This window comes from Pundamilia nyererei, unplaced genomic scaffold (genome assembly GCF_000239375.1).
Source record: "Pundamilia nyererei isolate P.nyererei 1_Seehausen unplaced genomic scaffold, PunNye1.0 scaffold00068, whole genome shotgun sequence".
NCBI lineage: Eukaryota > Metazoa > Chordata > Actinopteri > Cichliformes > Cichlidae > Pundamilia > Pundamilia nyererei.
Window position 1 is genome coordinate 345,175 of NW_005187469.1, and position 15,792 is coordinate 360,966.

The 15,792-nt window shown below is 37.7% G+C and overlaps 1 protein-coding gene across 1 annotated transcript; it reads right to left on the minus strand.

Moving 5' to 3' along the window:
• Positions 1 to 1,699: 1,699 nt before the first annotated feature.
• On the minus strand, positions 1,700 to 14,475 carry cfap52 (cilia and flagella associated protein 52). The gene is made up of 14 exons (XM_005736219.1): positions 14,251 to 14,475; positions 13,644 to 13,843; positions 13,387 to 13,523; positions 12,427 to 12,555; positions 12,077 to 12,176; positions 11,776 to 11,892; positions 11,410 to 11,510; positions 11,097 to 11,267; positions 10,509 to 10,657; positions 10,169 to 10,314; positions 7,726 to 7,877; positions 6,721 to 6,823; positions 2,279 to 2,393; positions 1,700 to 2,040 (listed from the first exon to the last, which is right to left on the minus strand). The coding sequence occupies exons 1-14, from the start codon at positions 14,309 to 14,311 to the stop codon at positions 1,859 to 1,861; spliced, it is 1,863 nt and encodes a 620-aa protein (XP_005736276.1). The 5' UTR covers positions 14,312 to 14,475; the 3' UTR covers positions 1,700 to 1,858.
• Positions 14,476 to 15,792: the final 1,317 nt, after the last annotated feature.

Consider the following 15,792-nt stretch of genomic DNA (forward strand, 5'->3'; position numbering starts at 1 on the left):
GGTTCTGAAGGCAAAGGGGATCCAAAAGGGGCGATACTACTATTGTATTAGTAGTGGCCAGTGAGGGTATAAAAACCAAGGTTATCAAAGTATAGATACTGACATCTACCCTTCATATTGCCATGCATACATGGTCAACATTTTCTTCATCCTGCTAATCAAATACCTAAGACATCGTCACTTGCAGACAGGTGTAGCCAAGTCTGGCAACTGTCTGCATGCACATTAATGCTGCTGCTCATGAAAGCTCGACAAAGTTAGTAAAATGTATGTTAAAATTGTTTTTGCCAGATACATTACATGCAGTTCTGCTTTTCAATGGGAATCCAGCATCTTGTTTGCAATATTCAGATTCTCATCTGAAGCTTAATTTCACAGCTCACCAGTACTAAAGATTGAATTTGGTGGACCAGATGTTCTGATTTATTAAAAGAAAAAGTCAGGTCTCCATCCAATATTCCCGTAATTTTCCCAATGCTCTTGAGCATTGTTAGAAAAATGAACACATGTTACATGAGCATAACAAATTAACAAATTCCGAGGCAAACCGTGTCATTCTGTGTCTGTGTTATGAAGATGACCCATGTTTTACAGCAATCCTCTGTTCATTATCATTGTGCTAAACGACAGTGCAAGGAAATATGCCCAAGCTTAATGAGCAGGGATTTTATTTAATTTTTTTATTATTTTTGCTGACCTGCCACAGACTGGTAACCTGTCCTGGTTTACACCACCTCTTGTCTCATGACAGTTGGGATAGGCCCCAATCCTCCTGAATTCGATAAGAGGTAGAAATTGGACAGATGGATGGTTTATATAACAATGTTGGTTTTTTTTGCAGAAAGTAGTAGTGAATTAGAATTGTACATTGCACCACTCTTTTACCATAACCCCTCAGAGAATAAACCTTTGATGTGTCATCTTTACATCTTAGATTTAAACAGTGGTTTATGGTTTAGCTGCAGTTGATCCACTTTAGCATTTTCTTTTCTCAATGCTTCAGTTCACTATGGTGCTGAAAAGTTATCTGTCACCCATTCTCAGGTCAAAGCTGGTTTTCTTTAAGACCAGACCAGTCTCCCTGAGGGACACCCCAGTACCATGATGCTGCCATCCCCATGCTTCACTCTAGTGATGGTAATAACCAGCCGACTGGCTTCTGGATAATACCTCTACCATGAAGGCCGGTCACCTACCAGAACGTCATCCTTGGTCACATTCTTGACCAACGCACTTTGGTATTCTCAGTTTGGTAAACTCTAGCACTCAGATGTTTTGTGTATTTTACTTTTTGTATTTCACAGACATTGAAGCCATATTTAGAAACCGATTCATCCTCTTGCCCTATTCGCAATGACATTGTGAACTTTCTATGTGTGTTTACACCAGAACATGTAGCTTTAAATGATTAACAACCGATGTGTGGCTATTACATTCTACACATCTCGAGGCTCAAAAATCAAACAGGATGACTGTCACTGCAAAGGCTCTGAATACTTTTCAAAATGAAGATTTTGATTTTTAATAGAATTTCAAAAGAGCAAAAAAAGAGAAAGGATTTATTAATGCTTTAATTCACTTTTTTTTTTAAATTGATGGACAAATATTACCCATTTAAAAATCAACAAAACCATGCAAAAAAAACCCCACCCCACTACATTTACTATGCATCAGTGAGCAAAAACATCTTATACAGCAATTGTTGCTTCATGAGGTTACATGTATTTATTTTGGTAAGAATGTAAGTCCATATTGCTAAAACAATATAATAGTAACATTTTGTACATTTTTGGAAAACTCAAAAAAGAATGTCTGGATGGCTAAAAGTTTGTGTTTCTTCCCGTGTCCAAATCTCCAGTTAAGAGGAAGGAACATGAGGGAACTTCCAGCAAAGAATGGCTCCATCTGCACTTGTACTGACTAAGTTGCGGCTGTTGGAGCAGATTTTCATGCTGGTAATACTGCCACCATGACCTACCCCTACGTGGGTTACTCCACCTAACATGTAGTCCCACACTTTCACCAGCTTATCATCTCCACCTGGTATGAAAAGGTGAACAACATAAGAAACCAGAAGCTCTAGGGAAATATCACTAATTATTGTGCAATACTGTTCCTTATATAAAACACATGAAAACTATATTTGCATAAAATATTCAATTAGGTTTTGATCTAAACGGGAGCATAACGGGCAAGGCAGCAGGGACAAATATAAAATTGCTATCTATATATGAGTAGCATGGAAGAAGAAGAAGTGCAAATGAGTAATGTGCCATACCTGTCACAAAGTATTTGCCATCCTGTGAGATATGCATGCCATTGATGGCACCAGACTGCGAAGCCTCAAGTTGTCTGAGGGCAGATTTACCCTCAAACACGTCCCAGTAGGCAACCTGAGGGACAAAATGTACACAATGCACAGAAAGTCTAAGTGGAGATGAAGGTTACACATTTATACTCTGAAGTTTTTTTGTTTGTTACTAAGGATTGATAGGCTTGCTATGCAGACTGCTACTAATGAGATCAAGTGAAAACATCTCTGTGCTTTTGTGCTATTTTTATTCAACATTATATACAGTATACACTTTACCACTTCCTATTTTGGTAGTAGTACGCAATAGGTGACCTCAGACTCTCACCTTCACTGCTTTCTCGTTTTAACTCTATATGAAAATGAGCTGGTTTGATTCTATCATATATCTAAATGAGTTTTGAACATCTCTAGGGCTTAACAGCCATCAGAGTATCAAGTCTCACAAAAGGCGATTGTTAGTTGAAGTTATTTATAGCCCAGGTGGCAGAAGCATCAAAAAACCACAGAGCGAGAACAATCCTTTCTTGTTATTTATATGACCGACCTGATTACTTCTTGGGTGGAGTAAATGAAAGCCCAGATGGACTTGATCATTAAAATTAGGCTTCAGTCATGAATGAGTTCCTAGTAGAAGATTTAACAGTTCACCCTATGTGATTTTAAAAGTCAAGAAGCTGTTTAGAAAGCAGTAAAGCACTCAAAACACTGATGCTAAACACACTGCATTTCAAAGTCAATAAGGAGTTGAGAGAAGGAGATGGAGTTACCACAATTAGCTATTTGTAAAGGTCATGTTAAACAAGGCTGTTCACACAGAGCCCGATGCTTATGAGAACAGAATTTCATTTTTTGCCCATTATGCCTAATAGGAAGGCAAATAATAAGGGATATGTAATCTTTCACACATATTGAATATTGTGCTTACATGGAATGAAAACTAATATAGAGAAATAAATAGAAACCAAATCTTCCTAATGTAACCAAATCAGAATGTAAGTCTTAAATCTGAACAAAACAATACTCACTTCTCAGCTAAGGCCTGCATTAATCGATAACATATTTAGTGAGATGTCTTTTCAAACAAATCAGCGCCTTAAATTAATCATTGCTCTATGATTAATAAAAAGAAGTTAATGGTGAAATTAAATAGTTTACTATTCGCATAGCCACGATAAAAGTTACTGTAACAATGTTCCCCTCTCTTCTTCTCTCTTAGATCATTGTCCATCCCTTCCTCACCGCCACAGTCACGACCCCTTCCACCTTTCTCATCTCATTTCAGCAGCTTATTAGAGGCTTCCACCTGTGTGAGTTGTCTTGGCCCATCTGCGATCCCTCAGCCTCGGTCTGGGAAACTGGCTCACAGCCATGACATGGGCAACCAGGAAATTAATTACGTGCAGTAAGTGAGAGCAGGTCTGAAAAACATACTCTTAGGACTGCTCCACTTATAAGGACAAATCTCAGGCTATAAGCAGTGTATAGTTGCCTGGGCTACACAGAAGGTTAGAAGCTTTAGCTTATAGAAAATATGCACAGTTACCTAAGGTTATTATGAGCTAGTAATTAATTACTATCAAGGCTAATTAATGCCTCCATTTTAGCAGAAATAATGTAGTCCAACTGGTTTCAGCTATAATCCCGTATCCTTACCTTGAAAAGACGAAGTAAGCATCATATACTTACTACACCAAAAAACAAACGCATCATTATCATTGCCAGCAACATCCTGATCACAAAGCATCTCATTAATACAACTGCTCCCTGACCCTACACCGTCATCCCCCCACCCCTCCTGGCCACTCTCTTTCTCTTCACATTTTTTCTCACATGCTGGTTTGCATCCTGTGAATTTACTCATAGAGTCATGCTGGGAGGTGAAGAAGGCTTGGAGTACAGAGAGGAGAGAGAGGAGAGAGAGAGAGCATTGCTGTTTGTTGAACCAGACAGAGTGCCTGTGTCCTGGGATGAGCAGATGGTGGATCTGGCTGGCACTTGGGTGGCATAGGCACATCCGCAGGAAGGCACGAACACCACAGCGCTCCCCTCTATCGCTCCTCTTTCTCGCTCTCTTTGAATGCCTCCTTCCCACTTTCTCTCCGCTCGCTCAGCACACCCACCGCGCTGTGTTAATCAGCACAACTTGTCCTCACCTCTCAGCATGCGGGGACGGCAGCAATATGGGTCCAGTGTGTAGCCGGGTTCAAGGGGTGTGGATAAATTGCACAATCAAGGAAAAAAGTGTTTCATTCTGCAGCAGTAAAGGTCCAAGCTTATGTAAATAAGAAGTACTTGGTTAATCAAGATTATAAAAAAAAATTGTGGAGTCAAAGGGTGTGTTTTTGCACCAGTGATTAGCAGCCGGCACAATGGCTTAATTACTGTATACTGAGCTAAGAAACAAATTAGAAGCGTTCAAGCTAATCTGCAGAAATGCACACGAGTATGATTGTACAAGCTTTCATTGTGCTACTCTTTGCTGATCTTAGTAAAGCTGCAGATTTTTCTGTCATTCTCATTAAGTGGAGATTTCAATAACCATAACAACATAATGAGGACTCTACACTGTGACTGTTTAGTGACAGTCTATTTGCATCCTGTTTTGTTTTTTTATCATTATAATGATTACCTTTTTCTCCTTTAAGCTAGACAGCTGAGTATTAAGTCTGAGGGAAAATATATGGAGTACATGGACTACAGTAAACAACAAAAAGTAGTTATTATAGACTCACTGTGAATTGCAACAGTTTACAGCTATGTTATCAACAGATTATGAAAAAACAATGGTGTTACAGTGTGATATTCACAGTGTGATCTCTGGGCACTGGATATTTGGAATTGGCTCTGAATTATTTTATTCATTTTCAGAAAAGAAGCCAAACTGTAGAGCAATACTTATTTGTACCAGTGCATGGTGTAGTGAGTCAGAGCAGCCATAAGTTTTCTCTGAGCCCAACTGGGGAAGACACAATGCCAACAGACAGACAATGACTTTTATCATCACCAGCACCAACTGGAACCCACACTCTGAAATGCTAAAACAGGAGCAAACAAGACTAAACTCCAGAGGAGCTTCCACCAGCTCTTGAAGCAAAGAAAATGAACTGGCACCATCTCTTCTAAACTGTAAAGATCAAAGCTGTCCATGCTAACACATCACATGTTCTACCTGTCAAACATCACTCACATTTTCTCCCAGAAAACTTCGTCGTCAACACGATCATGCCAAAGCTTGAAACCTGGAGCCCCCATAGCCAGATACCAAGACTAAGTGAAGTGAGATCTACTGATGATGCTAATGTAGCACCATGGACGATACCTACCGTGACAGTTACAGAGACTAACCGGCTGATCTACACCAAGAACGGTGTGGATCATACATACATCATACATGGTACGCCATATCCAAGTGGCCGGCATAATATACAGAAACATCTGTGCTGAGTATGGACCGGAAGTCTCAAGGGCATAGTGGGAGACACCCCGTACGATGGTCGAGAATGACCGAGCTAAGATCCCATGGGACTTCCAGATACAGTAGGACAAAATGTTGGTGGTTAACCAACCCCATATAGTAGTGGTGGACAAGCAGAGGAAGTCAGTCGTAGTGATAGACGTAGCAATACCGAATGACAGCAACATCAGCAAGAAGGATCACAAGAAACTGGAGAAGTACAAAGGGCGCAGAGAAGAGCTGAAGAAGATGTGGAGGGTGAAGGTAACAGTGGCCCCGTGGTAATCGAAGCGCTAGATGCAGCCAAAGCAAGTGTCTCCAGCAGCTCCCAGGAACAATATCCGAGATCTCTGTCCAGAAGAGCGCAGTCCTAGGAACAGCTAAGAGACTGCACAGGACCCACAAGCTCGAGGGGAATTTTTTAAATCAAAGGTTTACTTATTTAAATAAATAATCATTAAATGACATATGCTTGGTATAAACTGAATGTATAACAATGAAGTAAATTTCATTTCATGAGACTTCTTTAAATTGTCATTTCCAATTGAACAGATTCCATTAAATGTATTTTTGTATTGCACTTCTCTATACTGTAAATTCTACATGCAATCAAATTAATTATGGTCAGCATTTTTGGCATGAACATTTTTGTATCCATCTTTTTGTGTGAAAACAAACTCATAAACCACACTTTCTTGGTTCTTACTACAGGGGCAGCTACACTAAAACATTTTTGTCAGAATTAAGCAAATTCTGACTAAAGAAGTTTTAGCAAAATGATCATTAACAAATCCTGACTATACATACCTCTGAGGCCACCATAAAAAACTGGCTTAAAGATAAATCAAGTGAAAGATTTGTGTTTAAATTACTGCCTGCTAGAATGCCAATAAAAATACAGAAATGCACTTAGCAACAAGAAAAAAAAAAGATTCTTAATCCCAAAACACACCTTTCTGTCAGTGCCACTGGTGATGATCTGAAATTCCTCTGGATGGTAGCACACAGTCCGGAACAGTGTGTTGGCAATCATCATTTGACGAACTACGAATCGCCTATAAAAGATTATACAAGAGACAAAAGACAAGAAATGACGGGAAGGAAGATGAGTTTGACAGGTGTTGCAATAGACTGGGCAAAAAATAACTCATATGAGGTGTATGTGTCTTCACACCATGACCAGACTGTCGTGTCTGTTCAAATTTTAAACAAAAAAATCATAAATCTCAAAACAATCTGTATATACAAATGTTCTGAAGTGCACATATTTTCTCTTGTGCAGACAGGGTGTCAGTCTAAATTAATTGAGACTTTTCTACTAATCCATTTAAATAACCTGTTAGTAGTCATACTACAAAGAGAATCCATGATAATTGTATGGGTACTGCCTAGAAGCCTTTAATCCACAGACTCGTTCATGAAGAGGACAGACAATGAAAAAAATGACCATAGTCAGTTTTCAACAGCTTATTGTACTCCCAGAAGAAGCTCACAGATTAAAGGATTTTAAGCTCGCTTATAAAGAACTGGATTTCTTTTTTATCTCACTGTATGAGCCACACATCCACTTCACCATTTCTCTCTTATGACAAGTCAGACATGAAGACAGTGCTCTTCTTTCTTCTCACTTTGTCTCTGGTGGCTATACATATTATTACCAAATATGTACATTACTTTTCACAGAACAATGTGATTAGCTCATTCAGTAATGTGCCTAACTACTTTATTTTCACTTCACTTGCTCTCATCATTTTTCTTTGATGAAACTGAGAAATAATTATTACAATTTTGACTTAGTGAAGTGGCTCTGCAGTAATTTTTGGCATTTTGTTGTACTACTAAACACAACATTTCATAGATAAATAATACTTCATACACTAATATTACAATATTAAACACTTTAAAGATGTTACATGGACACAATGTGTGGGTTATGGTTTGCAGATAGGCTACTCACACTATGTCCCAGATGATGCAGGTACCGTCAGAGCTTGCAGAGACACACTCTGTGTCGTCACTCTTGATTTTGAGACAAGTGACAGCAGCTTTGTGCTGTTTCATGGCCTCCAGCAACCGATAGCTACGTGGTTTCAGCTCCCAAACACACACCTATGATAGTTAAACCCAAAATCATTCATTAGGGAAACTATATTTAACTTTATTTATAAACATACAAATATGCTATGGATGCAACAATTTTCAATTTTCATTAAAGACATCTTCAACAGTATGTCTTCTGTTCTTTTGAAATCATGTCAGTCTTCAATGATATTGCATGCTGTAGAGATAAACCCCAAATTTAAATGCTGAATGTGTATTTGAAGGGTGCACAGTCTAGTATGGTGTGTCTGTATAACCAATATAAAGCATGCATAAAATCCTCCAATATTTGCACTAAGCACTGGAATAACTCACAGCTGCTTGTCTTGGAGAAAAATTAGCAATTCTAATTATATGACTAGACATGAGATGCAAACATTCTTATCTTTAAATCAGTTTTGTCATGTTCAGTAGGCATTCCCAAATCAATAACAAAAAAATGTTTTGGGAAAGTCTGAAAATAGTTATGGCAGGATATGGACTACAACTAAAGCTCAATTATCAGGCAGGATAGCCATTTCATGTCCATTTCATAATTCTTGTTGATGATATACTGTGAGAAATTGTGCCAAAGTCTCAAGCTGCCCAAGATTTTTTTTTTTAATTTTGCTAGGAAAACGGAAAATCTGTGATGTGATTTATTGAAACATGCAAACATAAATGGACAAAACAGAGTTTGTACAATTCTGACAAGCTTGAAAGTCTGTATTTGGGACCTTATTCTTCAACACCACCTGAACTCTTGTAGGCAAGCTTTCTTGTAAGTTCTTTGTAATCTTCAGGAATAGTTCTCCAGGCTTCTTGAATGACATTCCAAGCTCTTCTTTGGATGTCGGCTGCCTTTTGCTCCATTCCGTTCATGTGAACTCACATTGTTGTTGAGGTCCTGGCTCTGAGGATGCCTATCCATGCCTGACAATGTTTCATAGTGTGTTTGACTATCCAGGTAGTATCACTGTAGTATCTTTGGAATCATTGCCATGTTGATAAATGAAGCCCTTGCTGACACTTTTCAGTCAGTAATGCATGGTCTATCAAAATCTGATCATACTTTTTTGCATTTATAATTACCTCAGTTTTACAAGTACATATTACTGTTGATATTAATGAGGATTTGAAACAAAAAAATTATCTAATTTTGATTTTAAACTCGATAAGACCTGTGTAATTTGGCATACCTCATTGTTTGTTTGTTTTTTAGCTTTTGCCATCCTTGAGAATGGATTCTTGACCATTACCCTTCCATTGTGGGCGATCGTGGTTCAAGAGTTGGGAGTTCGCCTTGTAATCGGAAGGTTGCCGGTTCGAGCCCCTTGGACAGTCTCGATCGTTGTGTACTTGGGCAAGACACTTCACCCGTTGCCTACTGGTGGTGCCAGTGTCTGGCAGCCTCGCCTCTGTCAGTGCGCCCCAGGGTGGCTGTGGCTATCACCAGTGTGTGAATGGGTGGATGACTGGATGTGTAAAGCACTTTGGGGTCCTTAGGGACTAGTAAAGCGCTATACAAATACAGGCCATTTACCTTTTTTTTTTTTTACCATTGAGACTAGTTCTGATGAGGCTTATGGAAAAAGCAGATGAATCAGCTAAGGGTGTAAATGTAAAATGTATCTCTCGGATCCTGTCTCAGTTCTTTGATAGATTTTTCCTATTTCTTAAGGACATGACTACATCTACTATAGATAGTTTTCATGCCTACAACTTCTGTCTACTTGTTCAGTTTCCTCAAATTTTTAAGGACACAATGAACAGATATGTTTATAGCTAATAGCTCTTTTAGAATCACCTTGTTGGTGCAAAAATACAGTTTTATGCCTGACAAACTGTGTTATCTTTGGAATTTGTGTTGATTCAACCAAAGAAAAAGGATCATTTTGAGTGTTTTTGTGACAAGTTGCTAGTAATAAAGTGCTAAAGGGAGAATATAAAACTGGATTTTTGCTAAGTTCTGTGTTGTATGTAAACACAACACTGGTTTATTCTGTGATTTAAGTGCCGTTTTATGTTTATGAGTCAATGTAAAAACTAAAAACATTCTTCTGAAAATAGACTGAACAGTTCTCAACAGACTAGACTGAAAATTAACAAAAAAGAAGAAATTTTTTTTTTAAAGATCTTCAGAAAGTCTCTGGAAATATTGCTGAACTATTTTAAAACTTATAAGAACATCTGGCTCCTTAGAAGCATAAAGCCAAGAAATGAGAAGCGGCTCAAGACTTTAATATTAAAATATAAATTAAATAATAATATATATCTAATAGTGAACAAATTATAGGTTCATTGATATTATTTCCACTGACCTGTCCTTCTCCCCCTCCACTGACAATCCTTTTGCAATCCCTTGTGCCAGCAATGGCCGTTGCACCCATTGTGTGTGCATTGTGAATGGTGAGCATGAGTTTTCCACTTTCTGGTCCAAACAGACGAATCTTACCATCATTCCATGCTAGAAGACAATGACAGCTAGAGATTAATCTGATTCTGCACAAGAAACAGAACTTTTCAGTAAGTGAAAAGAAACTTTACTTTTATATTTCAGATTTCTGCGCTACTGTAATTGAGATGGCTCGTTATCACCTATTCAAAACATATTTCAAAACAGAAAATTAATTGTTACAGAAATCGCTCTCTGAGTCCTACCACTGATGATGCTTTGTCCATTAAACATGAAGTCCACTGAATTGCAGGTCACATTGGGTATAGTGATGCGCAACAGCTCTTTAGGCTTGCCTGTGTACCACACTCTGATATCTTCATCTGAGCAGGTTGCAAATAGTTCAGATGTTCCACTAGTGGAAAAATGTGAGGAAAAATAGAGAATTATAGTTGTGTGGTAAGGGTTGTTAATATAATTATGTAAATAATTAATTAAAAGTAATATTTTACTCAGGTCTTAGACACATACATAAAACCAATAACATTTCCTCAGAATATGTGGACATGTGGCATGTATATGTCACCCTCTAGTGAGCACAACAGGTAAATAAAGTAATGAATCAGAAACAATTTCAGCACAGTTTAAGCATTGTGGTTTTGCTTTGCTGCATTTGACACATAACATAATGTTTATTTTCTTGCATTTCTGGGTACAAGAGAAAATGTGTGTTTCTGAGGGGCATGGTGAAGGAGAAAAAGGAACAGACTGACTGTTTTCTGATCAATTCTCTTTATCAGGGCATTTATGTTTTATTGCAGAACACTATTTAAATTCTCTTTTCTGACACTTACAACAAGATGGCTACGTCCTTGACAGCATCATTATGGCTGGTGGATATGAGTTCCACTTTGAAATTCTCATAACTGAAGCGATACATCTGAGCAGCCTCTGTGCCAACAAAAAACTCATTTCCATCTCCTAATGTAGCAATGGAGGTTACTGCCTTTTCCAGATCGACTTTCCTGATGTGAAGTAAAGGAAAAAAGTACAAAAATGCAAAAACAAACTAAAGCATTTGAATGCTGAAAATATAGAAAATTCAAAGGTAACAATTATGCACACTAGGGATATTTTATAGTGAAATAATTCAGTCATAGAACTCACTTAAGAGTTTTGAAGTTAGTCCCAGAAGACAAAGTGACAGTGCCAGATCCACAGCCTACAAGTAGGTCCCCAGACTTCAGTATCTTTATGACATTGACACCCTGCAAAGAAAAGGATGAAACTATGATTTTCATTACATTTTTCTAAAACAATTATGCATATTTGAATATATCACTTTTTAAAATTCCTAGATCATTGACAGCTTCTCAAAACTTAAGAAATTTTTAACTATGTGACATGAACCATGGCTTTTCCTTCCACAAGGATTCCTATTAAGCACAGGGCATGAGTAAGGAGTGGCTGAATGACTGAATTCAAAGCACCCAATAAGGAATGCAATGAATGACCTCTACAGTGATGACTTACCATGCTGTATTTTGATTTAGCTGGACCGCAGTGATTCAGAAGCTTTGTCTTCAGGTTAACTTTCATTATGTCTCCACTCATGGTGCCGCAGAAAATGACCTGATCATCCTCTGAAATCTGTACAGCAATATTGATAGTGCAACCACATTATTTCACTATATCTGGTGTGCTATAAGTTTGGAAGATTAAAAAAGTTGAGTTTCACTATTAGTATTCTTATGCACCTTCTGCAGCCATACTATTAGTGTTTTATTGATTTGTTAAGTTTCTGCCTGCAGATGGTTTGCATATGGCTTCATACCTCTAAGCATTTCACAGTCCTCTTGAGCTTGCCTGTCTGACACTCTGTGGGCCTGATCTTTCTGTTGGGGAGGTCCAGTTCCCAAACTCGCAATGTTCCACTGCCCAAAGAAGACCAGTGATATTAAATCACTTTTATGCAATAACAAGGAGCGTGAAAACCCACATTGTGAAGCTAGGTATGCAGAAAAAAAGCAATAGGTAGATGCCTTGTCATTTTATAAGCAGGTTCAATAAAATCTAATTCACAGATAACCTAACAATTACAAATTAAAAATCTAATGTGACATTTAGCTTGGTTTTAAAAAAAAAAACACAGAAAAGAAAAAATAGTAGACACCATTCACTCACCTCCCTGCTGACACAAAGATGTTGTCATTTGTGTTTGAGTATTGCAAAATCAGGGAGTGACCAGCACTCTGCGCTGAAGCTGGGCTCCCACATATAGCTTGCTTAGTCTCAATATTCCACACAACTATACTGTAAACAAACACAAAAGATCATTAGTACAGTACATTTGATAGGCCATCTAGAAATTGATGTACCCCTTTTTGTGCAGATAAAGATAATTAAAGGCCATACCATGAGTATTCATGGACATTGCACGTCAACACACATTTCAGTAAATGTACTAGTGTAGACATTTGGCTCTCACCTCAAGACACATGAAATCTATTAAACCAGGAACGACAAACCAGTATATATAATAAAACAGACTTCACAGCTTGACCTCATACTGGACTGTCTTTAAATCATGATTCTTATATCATATTTAATAAAAAATAATATGTGCCACTGTGTCTGCTAAGTCTTAACGGATCTACAATGTATGAGCTTCAGTCACTGAAAGCTAACTATCCAAATGGAGTCTACTTCACAAGTTCAATACGTCCCCTCTGGCAACAAATGCAGGGTGTTTGTCATTTGTTGCTTCCTGCTTCATAAAACACAAATAAGGGGAAGAGCTGAACCATGTGCAATCTTATAACAAGCATCTTTAAATCTAAAGACTGGCCCAGCTTAGGTTATTCTGGTTTATTAGGGAGTCACAATAGCAAAGGACTTTTGCTTTCCTTTCCAGTACCTTACTAGCCTGGATGTATTCTGACTGTACAACTTCCTGTGTTCTACAAGAACCTTGTGCCTGGCTTGTTAAACAGTAAAACAAATGTGGCATGATCATTGCTCAATGAAATATAGTGTGCTATGTTGGCAATTAGACAATTACTGTGCAAGGCAATGTGTATTTCCATTTTGCAATCTTATTATCTGAACTTGCACCCAGCTGCATCATCCAGCCATAATGTTTACCTGCCATCATCTTGACCCCCAAGGGACACCAGGTACTTGTCATTAGGAGAAAAGGCCAGTGCCTCTACCTTTGCCTTGTGGAGCACCAGCTCTGTATAGATTGTTCGGGTCGCATAGTCCCAGATTATTATTGTAGCCTAGGACAACATATTAAGTAGAATATTGTAATTTATTCATCAAAATTATTTAACCCAATATCTGATGGCAGATTTGCCAGGTAGTTACAAAAACATTCAAACATTCCTGACTAAGATTACCTTAAAGCCCATAAAGTTGACCTGTCCAGAGGCAATATACAGTCCACTTTTTGACACTGAAATACAGGTTACATTGTTTGTATGGCCATGTAAGAACTCCTGTTTGCCATCTTTAATTCTCTTGAGAATGATTGCGCATCCAAGAGGGTAGATCATGTGCTCGTTGTCTGGATGGACTCTTAGGCCAGAAGAAACATGTCCTGGTGAAATAAAGCAGAGTACATTGAACAGACAATCTGTTTGTGATTATGAAGGTGGATGGTTGTTTTAAAAGCTGGATAATAATAACAGGAATGTGCACTCTATCTTCATAGCTACACATGTAAGTTCAAAATGTAATCTTAACAACAAAGGTAGTCTAAATCACACAAGGGGACGAGAACTCAGCCCGCTAGACAGCTCTGGAACAAGGAGAACATCAATTTTGGACTTTTAACTGTAATTTAAAGTTTTACAGCTTTTACTTCTGTTAAAGACCTATGTTAAAGACCGTGAAATGTTTTTAATATTAAAAAACTAACACTGTGTACAGTACTTAGCGTGTTACTCCAGACTTTTCAGCTGTCGTATCATTAAGCTAATTTAAGTTTGCAGGGGGGAAACTTACCGTTAAAGCCAATAACAGCCTCCAGTTCGAGCCGAGGTATACTTTCTGTTTCAACATCCATTATCAAACTAACTGTATTTTATTCACCCGAAAAAAAACCCTGTATTTTAACCTGTAAATTCAAATTTTGTTTAAATAGCGCTAATTATTTTTTCTCAGGCAGGTGAAGTAGTTCACACCAAACAAACGGTCGCCCAGCAACATCAATAAAGCGCCACCGGCTGAATGACGTTTCTCTGCTGCATTCACGTGGTATCGGAAATTTCACAATTGAAACAGCCGTACACAAAAACAATTAAACATAATTGGCAAATTACACTGGAAAATCGGTATTGCATTTGTAGGGTTCACTGTATTTGCACTATGGATAAAGATGACAAATTAATCTGTGACCTATACTGGCATTATACAAAAAACTTAAAATTCTCTCATTTCACAAGTAAACAACATGTCACAGAAGAATCTGGGACATAACAGAACAAATAAAAATACATTTCAGCACATTTACTGATTATCAGTACAAAAACATTGAATGCCCATTGTCTGAAATTACTACAGAGTTCATCACAGTACATCACAATGTATCTTTATTGAATGCAAGCTATTGTGCATGAATAAGATAAAAATCATTGGATTACACAACTACATTATATATATATGTTGTACATCTAATATAAAATTATACTGATATAAAAACTTAAAAAGTACAATGTTCTTTGTTCATTTAAATTTTTTTTCACAACTTGTACAAGCTTAAATATGCTACTGCACTCAAGAGTGGAGTACCTCTGGCCACTGTGACATCACTGCAGGTCCTGCCCAGAGGAAAATAGTGCAGTTCATTTTTCTTTTTTACTCTAATTTAGAAGAGCATAACCATGTTGTAAAGATTTAACTACTGAAAAAAATACTGTAATTGGCTGTAAATGCAAAATCTGCAAATTTGACACTTATGATGGCAAATTAGGTAACAAACACTTTGAAAAGAAAGTACACTTTGTTTTATAAACTGCAGAAAGAAGCAATACTTAGCTACATCCTGGTTTGCACTGCACCATACAAAATGTTGTACTGATATAACTGTAGGTCCAGAGAAACTTTCCAGCCATTTGGTAGGGCAACTGTATTTCCTTGTCCTTTGGTAAAGAACTATGAAATATTCTTAAACGCTAACCACACCACATGTCATAACAGTGAACTGTGAACAGAGCAGACCTACACTGAGCTGTGAGATCAAAAAGTAGATATTCTAGGCACATCCAAAATTTTAACTGCTGCTGTACTCCAATTAATACAGACTTCAGCAAACACATCTTCTAGCACTGACCTGGTGCCCTGTCCTAACTGAGATTTTTAAAAAGAATTTTAGTGGACATGTCAGCAATGAAAGCAGAAAGGTGAATCATCACAAGAACTTTTAATAACTTGTCAATAGAACAAACTCTCTCAAAACTAAATGAAGAGGAAATGTGCTTTTAATAAACACTCAACTTTTACGTTACACTGTCGGGATTCTCTGAAGGTCCTTCAAAACTTAGCATT

Excerpts from the sequence above, each read along its gene's own strand:
- cfap52 (XM_005736219.1), bottom strand. The coding sequence starts at position 14,311 with ATGGATGTTGAAACAGAAAGTATACCTCGGCTCGAACTGGAGGCTGTT. Across the intron at positions 12,556-13,386 it reads GGGGGTCAAGATGATGGCAG|TATAGTTGTGTGGAATATTG; the intron begins GTAAACATTATG and ends GTTTGTTTACAG. Across the intron at positions 11,511-11,775 it reads CTAAATCAAAATACAGCATG|GGTGTCAATGTCATAAAGAT; the intron begins GTAAGTCATCAC and ends TTTTCTTTGCAG.